Source organism: Sturnira hondurensis, unplaced genomic scaffold (genome assembly GCF_014824575.4).
Source record: "Sturnira hondurensis isolate 20B ecotype Veracruz unplaced genomic scaffold, ASM1482457v3 Scaffold0009178, whole genome shotgun sequence".
Lineage (NCBI taxonomy): Eukaryota > Metazoa > Chordata > Mammalia > Chiroptera > Phyllostomidae > Sturnira > Sturnira hondurensis.
Genome location: NW_028081809.1, coordinates 3,801,587 through 3,811,715, shown reverse-complemented (window position 1 = coordinate 3,811,715; position 10,129 = coordinate 3,801,587). Strand labels below are relative to the sequence as shown.

The window sequence follows — 10,129 nt, the reverse complement described above, 5'->3', positions numbered from 1 at the left end:
TCTGTGATGGTCTTTTGTCCTGAGGTGGGTCTCCTGTAGGCAGCATATGTGTGGGTCATGCTTTCTTATCCATTCAGCTATTCTATGTCTTTTGATTGGAGCATTTAATCCATTTACATTTAAGGTTATTATTGATAGGGACTTATTCATTGCCATTTTTGTACCACAGTTCCTCTCTGTCTCTCTCTTTTCCTTCCTTTCCTTAAAGCAGTCCTTTTAGTATTTCTTGTAGAGCTGGTTTGGTGGAGGCATATTCTTTTAGACTTCTTTTGTCTTGGAAGCTCTTTATTTGGCCTTCTATCTTGATTGAGAGCCTTGCTGGGTAAAGTAGCCTTGGTTGCTGGCCTCTGGTTCTCATTACTTAGAATATTTCTTGACATTTTTTTATTGCTTGGAGTGTTTTCATTGAGAAGTTAGCACCTAACCTTATTGGGGCTCCCTTGTATATTACTTCCTGTTTCTCCCTTGCTACCTTTAAGATTCTCTCTTTGTCTTGGAATTTTGCCATTTTAATGATGATGTGTCTTGAAGTAGGCCTCTTTGGGTTCCTCTTGAATGGGACTCTCTGTGATTCCTTGATTCATGTAACTTTTTCTCTCATCAAATTAGGAAAATTTTCCATCATTACTCTTTCAAATAGGTTTTCTATCCCTTCTTCTTCTTCTTCTCCTTCTGGTATTCCTATTATTCGGATATTATTATGTTTCATATTATCTTGCATTTCTCTTAGTCCCTCTTCATTCTTTTTGAGCCTCTTTTCCCTTTCTTGCTCGTTCTGGGAGATTCTTTCTACTGTGTCCTCCAACTTGCTGATTCGATCTTCTGCCTCATTGATCCTGCTTTTCATTCCTTCTACTGTGTTCTTCAGTTCGGAAATTGTATTCTTCATTTCCTCTTGGCCTTTGGTGATAGTTTCTCTTTCCTTTTTCATGTTGATATAGTTTGCAGAGAGCTCATTGTAGCTTCCCTCTAGTTTCTGGTAGCTCCCCTCTAGTTTCTGGTAGCTCATTGAGAGCTCTTTGAATTTCCTGATAACTAGTGCTTTGAATTCAATATCTGATAGCTGACTTGCCTCTTTTCATCTGACATCATTTCTGAGACTTCCAGCTTTTTTTTCATTTGGGCATTGTTTCTTTGTCTTCCTATTTCTTATGAGACTCTTGTTTTTAGCTTCAGCTTCTTAAATTGATCTGTTCTGACTTCCTAGGTTTATGGTGTGAGCGTCTGTGGTAGAATAACTGTGAAATTCAGTGGTGCAGTCTCCTGCAGGTCTCTTGATGTTCTCCGCTTCCACCTACTTCTTTCTTTGTGTGTGTGTGATCAGCTGGAGGGGTAGGCAAAATGGTTTATGACAGCAGGAGAGTACTTTATGATATTTACAGTCACAGCCAGTAGAGAAGAGACAGAAGATCTTTAGGCTCTATATAGTGTTAACTGTAATCTTCAACTCAATTTGCCACTTTTAAGAAAGGATAGACCAAAGATAAGTCTCTTGTTGGGGAGGGAAGGCTTGTGAGTTGTGTCTAGAAAGCAGTGAGGTTGTGGGTGGTCAGATTTTGAGGTAAGGTGAGAGTAAAGAATAGTAAATAGATGTAGCATGTGAGTAAGTAGAGTTAATCACTACAGTAATAGAATTCAGGAACCTGTAAAGTGGGCTAAGACCTGAGAGATGTGTTGTGAACTATTTACAGTGGTATAGAAAGCAACAAACAAACAAACAAACACACAAAAAAGGCAAAGAAGTGAGGAAAAAGCAATAAGTTTGGGGTGAAAGGAAAAAGGAGTAAAACAGGAAAAAAGAAAGGAGAGGAACAGAGTACTGAAAGATGCAGCAACAATAAAATTTAAAAAAATATACGATTACTGAAAAAAGTTTTTAAAAGAGTTAAAAAAAAAAACAACAAACTCCTTCCTTGTTGGTTTGAAACTGTCCAATCCGGTTTTTCTGGTTTCGGCAGGACCCCTCTGTGGGCTGGGTTGTAGGCCCAGGCGCACACCCGCCTGCCCGCCAGGCTGCCTGGGTCCCACGGGATGTGGTACTGGTCCTTCCCAGTCCTGTGGCTGGGTGAGAAGCAAGTCAAGCTGCCTTCACAGGAGAACACCTCAGTCCACTTTCCAGTAAAAACTTCTCCAGAAAGCGTAACTCTCAGCCCAGCCCAATCCCCAACCTGACTGGTTAGGACAGTGCTCCTGTCAAATTTCCTGGGCTGGCAGGCTGGTGGGCTGGCGGCCACAGAGATCACAACTGAGCATGGCCCCCTGTCCTTGCCACCCTCCCCGCACACCTAGGCAGACAGGTCTCTGCTACCCAGCCCCGCCTAGATGGTGAGGGAGGGAGCCAGCTCTTCCAAGGACCCCGCAGCCAGCCCAGTGCTCCACTGGGTGCTGGGCTCCCTATGAGTCCTCCATGGCACTGGCTGCAGATGGAAGCCTCTACACCCCTAACACAGCGGCAGCGGCAGCTCCAAGGCATTTTGGGCTGGCCGAGGGCAGTCGGCCCTGCCCCTGCTGCTTTTGTCTTTACTCACAGGTGCCGGGGTCCCAATGAGTCCTCTGTGGCAGACGCCCTGTCGCTGGGTGCAGGTGGAAGCCTCTGCGGCAGCCGCGGCTCCAAGGTCTTTATGCGCCGGCCAATGGCTGCCACTGGCCTGGCTGCCTCCGTCCTTACTCATGTCCCTGAGACCCCAACGACCTGTAGCTGTCTGGTTTGTCACTATCTCTGTTCTCTTATTTTCATAAATGCTGGGGAATTGTTGGTTGAGGAAATGATTGCCCTGTTCTTCAGTAAATCTGCCAGGATTTTCTCCCAGGGGTACGAGAACTGGAGTCGCTCCGTCCTACTCCACCGCCATTTTTTTGACCTCTGAGTTTAGAACCAAGTGAGAAACAGGTGTCAGGCCCCAGACAGGGATTAAAATTGCAGCTTTGGTGACAGCAGAGCTGGACCGAATAAAATGAGACTTCATAACACCTGTCCTCTGAGCCTGCCTGTCTGGGCTCCTTGGTAGGGTGATTGGGGTTGACCCTCATTTAACCACTACCAGGATAGCCACATATTGCTCATAGCCACTCGGCATTGAGAAAGGACAGGGTATTAGTAGGCTATAGTTCTGTATCTCTAATACTTTAATTCCACTCTTGCTTTCCTGACAATTAGATAAATCAGGCAACTCTTATAGGAGGAGAGGTTGGAAGAATCCTCATAGAACCCTTAGAATAAGGAAATAGAGCCGCCCAACATCCATGTTCTGGAGCTTTCCTACACTTTGTCTTCTTCACAAATGGGTCTGCCATGTGGTTTTCAAGGTGAAGTATATCCATGACAATGATTCATCCATTTTCAAATGTTAATGTATTCACATATGCATTTTGATAGAGACTTTCTGGAAATAAAGATTTATCTGGAAGAAGTAATTAACATGGTGGTGTTTTATGTGTTTTTTAGCCACAAGGGTGTGTGTTTTTGTGAGTGACTGTAACGGTGGGATTGTTAAGGGTAGTGGCAAGCCAGAGAGGAAGTCCTCTGGGTAGGTGGGTCCTTTGACTTGCCGCAACTCCCTGTGTGGGGGTAGGTCCCCATTCCTTTGAGATTCAGCTACTTAATTAATGCCTATTAAGTAATGTTCATTAACATTTCATTTCTTTGTCCACCCTGGAATCTTGGGAACTCTGTAGGCTTCAAGCATTATTCTGCTGCATTAAGAAATCCTTCTTGAACAAGAAGGCCATGTGCTGGCACCTTGAAAGGATAGGCCCCAGTGGTCACCAGACTGTTTATTGATACTGAAGAGGATGGTTTAAAATTCAGAACACATTGTTTATCCTTATAAAGCCAGAGGAGCAAATGTTTCCCATTAAAGAAGAAGAAAATATAACCTACTTTGTTCTATGGCCTTTCAAGTTTGCCTTAACATCTGTAAAATCTCAAGTGTCTGGACACTATAATTAGCATTCAAGAAATGGAACATTTCACAGGCTCATGTGTGCATGCGTGCACTTGGGTGTTTTCTTTCTTTGTTCACCTGGCTTCCCTCAATCACAGCTGACTCTGACAACTTGACATGACTGCAAGATTTCCCAGTGACCTTGATTTTCTATTTTACTTACCTCTGGCTTGTGCCTCACCTTTCTCTGGGCTTCATTCCAAGCCCAGGAAATATGGAACATTTCAATGAGTTTCGGGGAAGCCCAATAGAAGAGAGAGAACCCAGAAAGAAGCTTACAGGCACTGATCATCAAATGCCAGGTGAAAGCTCTTGAGAAGACACTGTGGAGTATGGCAAATGCAAAACACATTTAGACTGGTGTGTTCCTCCACTTAGAGCTGTATCGAGGTGTGATCCCAAGGAAGATCTTGCAAATACAACTGCCTCATACATAAAAATGCCATTCCCTGTGTTTTCTGGGGAGTAACAAAGCCTGCAAGTGTGTGTAGGGCAAATGGGGAGGGGAATGGGTCTTCTGCTCTGTGAATCTCATGTCTACCCAGTGAGATTTAAATTGACCCATGTCACTGCCGTGTGCTATGAATAGAAAAGATTGAAGGCTTAAGAAACTGGAACAATAAAGCTAAACACCAAGACTTTTCCTACTGATGATAATCTGCTTTGGGTTAACATCTCCCATGAGTGAGTCCTGAGAGGAACCAAGAAAGTAAGCATTGACTTAGGTCCAAAGATTAACAGAGAAATTGGGTTTTTGTATCAGGTCCACTTGCAGGAGAAGTTGGGGAAGACTGACTGACGTGCTTGGTTACAGTGAAGAAAGATGTTCAGAGGCCACTGGACTCCTCCAGAACTGGACTTTGTCACCATAAGTAGGCCAGGTGTATAGAACAGAGAGGGATGACTGAGCATAAGCCTTCAAGTCCAGAGGAGCCAAGCAGAGTTGAGGGGTTTAAATCTCTAATCATAGCATGTGAAGAGCACCGTAGATGGATGAATTACTGCTGTATCCTGTGGGAAAAAATCTGGTTTGTGCATAGGACAGTCTGTGGGGTACTGAGGAAATGTTCGGCAGTTTCCGGGGGCTAGCATCAGCCTCAGAGCCCAGGTGTGCTGTCCAGCTCTGGATTTCTGTATATGTGCACTGTGGTCCCTGGATATGTCTCTTAGGAAGTTGGTGGCTTCCTCAGCCTTTATGAGGAGCAGGTGTTGTGCCAGGATGCCCAAGAAGGCCTACTGGTCCAGGATGTGAGGGGTAGAGATTGATGATCTCAGCTGTCTGAGGAGGCTAACCAGCGGGCTCTGCCTCTGCTTTCAGCCGGAGGCCACCTACTCAGAGGATACCTGTTTCTCTTTTTGTTTTTTCAGCCTCTCCCATCTATCTGATAGGCACAAATTTGTTTACTTTTTTTCTGGAAGACTAAGTGGGTGAATTAGAGACAGACCCACATGATTCTGTAAGAATCCTTCCCCATTGGACAGTGAGCTGAAGGACTGCCCATATCAATCACAAAGTTGGCATTTCATTTACTTCCTTGTGGTGGTGCAGGCAGGCATCATATCTTTTCACCTCTGTATCCCTAGCAATGGTAGTGCCTAGCAAGGGCTTGATAAGTCTTTGTTGAACACTGAAGGAACAGAAAGGAAATAATGTTGATATTCTTGAGGTTGGGGACTAAGAGCGAGTCTAAGAGAGTCCCATCCCTAAGCTATGGTACGTATATGAGTTTTCTGAATTGAAGGGACGGGGTCTGTGTGGGACCAGGTAGGTGAGTTTGCTGAGCCTTATGTTACTCTGGTAGAGACAGTGGGTAGACACAGGGACACTGAAGCCTGGGAGGCCAGAAAGTTGATGATGGTCAAGGATGTTAAGACGGATCTGAGAAGTGAGCTGGATTAAGACCTTGGGGTAGTCTCTGCCATAAGGAGAATCAGAAAATCAAAATTGCTGAGCCAGGAAAGGGGGCACAGGGAGGATCTAGAAATTTGATTTAAGGTCTGGGTTGATTAAAACTGTAGTGGTCTAAGTTGTGTGAAGAGCAAGAAAGGATTCTACTAGACCTCTGGTTGCTGTTCTGGTTGACTTTCATTTTTGCTTCCTTGTGGAGTGCAGATATTTAGGCCCAGGGGCCTTGGTGGCTTCTGGAGCAGCAGGCAGTCAGAGAGGAAGCAGCCTCTTCCAGTCCGGTTCTTCTTTTCCACCAAACCTGTGGCTGGGAAGCTGTTCAGGACTCCTTGGCCGAGCAGAATGCAGATTACTGTGAGAAGCTGCTGGACAAATGGCCCAGACAAAGTAAGACATTTAAAGTGACTACAGAGAGGCTTTACCCTATTTTATGCAGTACAAAGTGGCAAGAATTTGTGACTCACAGTAAAATAGCTGAATGTAACATATTGTCCATGTCTTGTGTTATCAAATTCAGTGCAGATCGGCTTTTAGGGAAATGCTGATCAGTGAGGAAGCTGCTCCTGGTCCAGCCTGCTGCTGATTGTCCAGACTGGCCCTTGCCTCAAGGATCTCAGAGGTGCTGGTTAGGGCATGGATTCCCAGGAGAATAAGTCCCTGAGTCAGACAACCTCCTGGACTCAACTTTGGTCAGCGACGTTGCCGTCAGGTGGTCAGAGCCAAGGATGGTATGGGAGCCGAGAAAGTGAAAATGGTTCCTGGTCGCTGGCCACTTTTGTGTCCTATGATCTTACTTCCATAGTTCTGGGAATGCATGTTCATCTGCAGTAGGTAACCAGCCTTGCCATGGTGAGGTGACACAGTGAGTGAGGTGGTGGTCAGGTAACCTGGCTTTCTTAGCTGCAAGACCAGGTCAGTTAACCTGTCTAGGCCTCATTTTCTTCATCTGTAAACTGGGCGTGAGAATAAGAATTCATATTCCACAGGGCTCTTGTGAGTGTTGAATAAAATAGTTCATGTTAGCTTATTATCCCAAATAGCAGATGACCCCAGAGCCATTTCACTTTAAAAGGCATTTTGCCAGTTTGGGGAAGGGTTAGTGATAGGTAGCACGCTTATCTTCCTCTGTGTTTTTCTCAGTGCCATTCTGTGAGCAGAAAGGAGAGGCACAAAGGCAGGGTGTGGGAAGAGAATGGGAGTGGGATAGGCAGTCTCAATAAAAAGCATATCTAGGAAGTTTGTAGCACGGATAACTGCGAGTTGACTGGAAACATAGGTAATTAAGAAGCCGAGTAATGAGCTTTAGTGAATACCACTGTAGCCTTAGTAAATGAAAGAAAATCCTGAGTCACTGCTAGCTACAGCAATTTTTAGTTTGATGAAATCTCGAGGGAAATCCATTTCTGTACAAAGATTTTCACTCTTGGGTTGGAGCCAGAGCAAAGTAGCTGAGTTTGTGTAATGTGCAATAGAGCTACAGGGTGTTAGAAGCTGCCTACTGACTACCTAGAGGTGTTTGTCCTCACTCACCTCGCTGTGGAGCTAAAAAACCTGAGAAAGTACCTCTGCATCGTACCCCCGTCTCAGGCCATGTGTGAGTTTAGATCCTTATGAAAGAATGGATCCATCTCCCTTCAACCCTTAGGCACCAACACAGATGAAACACTAACTACTAACAATGCAGCTCAGTGGAGACCACTTAGTACATCTTACACAAGGTAATGTATAACACCAGGAGAAAAACGGAATTAGTGCCTTTGCTCGAGGAAGAATATTGAGAATAATAAGGAATCTGGAGAACACTGTCTCTTCTTTGTTAGATTTTTTTCTGCCCCTTGGGTGGCTGGCCCAGAGAATGTACAGCTTTCCTCAGTCTTTACCTCCCATTAGTCCTTTTAAAATCAAGGAGCCGGTGTGAACAGGCCTGAAAGAAAAAGTGGGGGGTGGGAGGTAGGTTGGGCATAGGGGGCTCTTTTGTATCCAGTTGGAGGAGGGGTGTTGCTGCAATAGCCTGATCCCAGCTCCCACAGTGGTCTCCCAATTCCCAGCCTGCATCCTCCACCACCCTGCCCCCACGGGCTCCTGGGGCACAAAGCTACCCAGCTGCTGCCGACAGCATGTCTTAACTAGTTGGGAAGCTGACGATAACCCCGTCTCTGTGTCAGGTGGGTGTAAAGCCAAGGTTTGAGGTCTAGGGGAGATCATTGATCGTCTACCTTCCACTGTCAAGGATCTGTGATTAGAGCACAGAGACTTGTAAATCCTTAAGGGATAGGACATCTGCTTACCCCTTAAAACACAACACATTTGCTGGGTTTTTATCTCCAGGTATCTGTGGATAGTGAATCTAGGTGTTTGTAGGTCAGGTTTACATAATACATAGTCCTGGACCTCCCTTGGCTTTTATTTTATGAGACTTATACACATAAGTGTAAGTCACCTTGTTCAAATCTACTCGTGAGGTAAACTGCACCCCCTGTCTTCATTAAAATCACTTGCACAAGGTTACAGAGCTTTTGAGTGGAGGTTGGGAGAGGGGGACAAATACCAGGGAAGGCAAATCCTGGGAAGAGCAAGGGTGTTGTGGTTACCGTAGCACTGTTGTCATGGGGGCCCTTGGTGGGGGGAGGGTGGTTGACATCACTCTACCTTAATCAGGAAGCTTTGTGGGATTGCCTCTACCTGCTGAGGTAGGCATCTTTCAGATCCCTAGTTGAAGGTTGGTTGTGTATGTGTGTATTCTGACACAGGGGTTGTTCATTCTCTCATTCTTGTCATGGCCTGGCATGGCAGTGAGAGACAAGGCCCCGTGAGTGGATCTGGCACTTTGCCTGCTGTGTGAAGTCAGGATGCCCTCACCTCCCCAGGCATTTGTTTCCCTGTGACATGCGGCCAGAGGGTGAACCAACGGGGAATGTGTCCTTCTGCCACATTCTGCCTCAGACCGAGGATAGAGGAGTTGGACTGTAGAATTCTGGCTCCACCATAGGGAATGGCTAATAAGCTTCCTGGCCGTAGTGGCCGTGTGTCTTCATGTTGAAAACAGCTGTTCCTGACCTGTGTGATGTACTTATAGGCTCAGAGGAGGCTCTTCTCCAAACCTGCCAACTATACCTTCCCTGTGCTACCCGAGACTGTGACCACTAGACCACCATCAACAGACGTTCTCAGCACCAGGCCTTGAACTCTTCACCTCCTGCCCTCAGTCCTCGAATGTCCTCACAAAACATCGAGCAGTGCTGCTATCCTTTCTGCTCCTCCCTTTCCCTACCACTTTAAAAAAAATTCAGTCTTGTAGAAAGTGTATTGTCAAGGAGTCCAGGACAAGGTTAGGACAATGAGTCAGGAGGTAATTGCTACTACTACTGTTTTGCAGACTGAATCCATGTACTACTTTGTGGTGGGAGACATTCCTGAGGAAGCCAAGCAGCTTCTCCTCCAGAGGGCTTTGGAGATCCCATGCCCTGTCTGCACTGTGTCCTTCAATGCCAGAGGAGAAGACACTATAGCTTTTTTAAAGACTCTGAGTCTCAGGACCCATGGCAGGTAGGTAGAAACATGCTCTGAGGGACTGCAAGTGAGCTGCCTGTTTCCACAAGATCAGCAGTGCGTCCTGGGTTTTTTGTGGTCCTCACCAATGTGCGGCTGTGTTCTTCCCATCTTTCCAACAATCTTCAGTCTTCATGCACTTTTTCTCCTCCACCCTGTATTCATCTTGCTATTTTATTTTCTGTAATTTGGATGCTTGGACATCATGGGACCTGGCTGACCTTGCAAAGACTGCCCTTCCCAGGGCTAGCTAATTTCTAGAGAGAGTGAATGACTCCCCTGGGAATGCAGCTTTTAAGTGCAAACTAACTGATCCAGAGCCCAGGCTCACCCTCAGGACCTCTATGAGCCCAGAGCCAGATGCCAGAAAAGTACCTCAGAACTCACTGAAATTATTCAAGTTTAGCCAATCCTAAGCCTGTTTACTCTGCTTTACCCATTCCTTCCTGCAGAATCCACAATACAACTCTTGCTCATGTTGTCCGCTTGTTTCCTCTGCCTCCTGACTGGCCCTGGTGCTTCCCTGTGTGGCCCTGGGTGGGGTGGTATGGCCCCTCCTCTTTGGCACTGTCTTAGTTCTGGCTGCCATAACAAAGTAGCGCAGACTGGGGGGCTTAAACAACAAAAATGTGTTTCTCACAGCTCTGAAGTCTGGAAGTCCAAGATCAAAGTGCCTGCTAATTTATTTTCTGGTGAGAACTCTCTTCAGGCTTGTTACCTTCTTGCTGTG

General features: G+C 45.9%; 1 protein-coding gene across 3 annotated transcripts in view; it reads left to right on the top strand.

The window, feature by feature from the left end:
- VWA3B (von Willebrand factor A domain containing 3B) overlaps positions 1-10,129 on the top strand; it is a 172,488-nt gene that overhangs the window by 29,699 nt on the left and 132,660 nt on the right. For all 3 annotated transcript variants that reach the window (XR_005068002.1, XM_037056830.1, XM_037056829.1), the window contains exon 6: positions 9,227-9,396. Coding sequence is in view for 2 of the 3 variants with exons in the window: in XM_037056830.1 (XP_036912725.1) it covers positions 9,227-9,396 (170 nt within the window). In the remaining variant the exon portion in view is untranslated. The remainder of the gene's footprint in view (positions 1-9,226; positions 9,397-10,129) is intronic.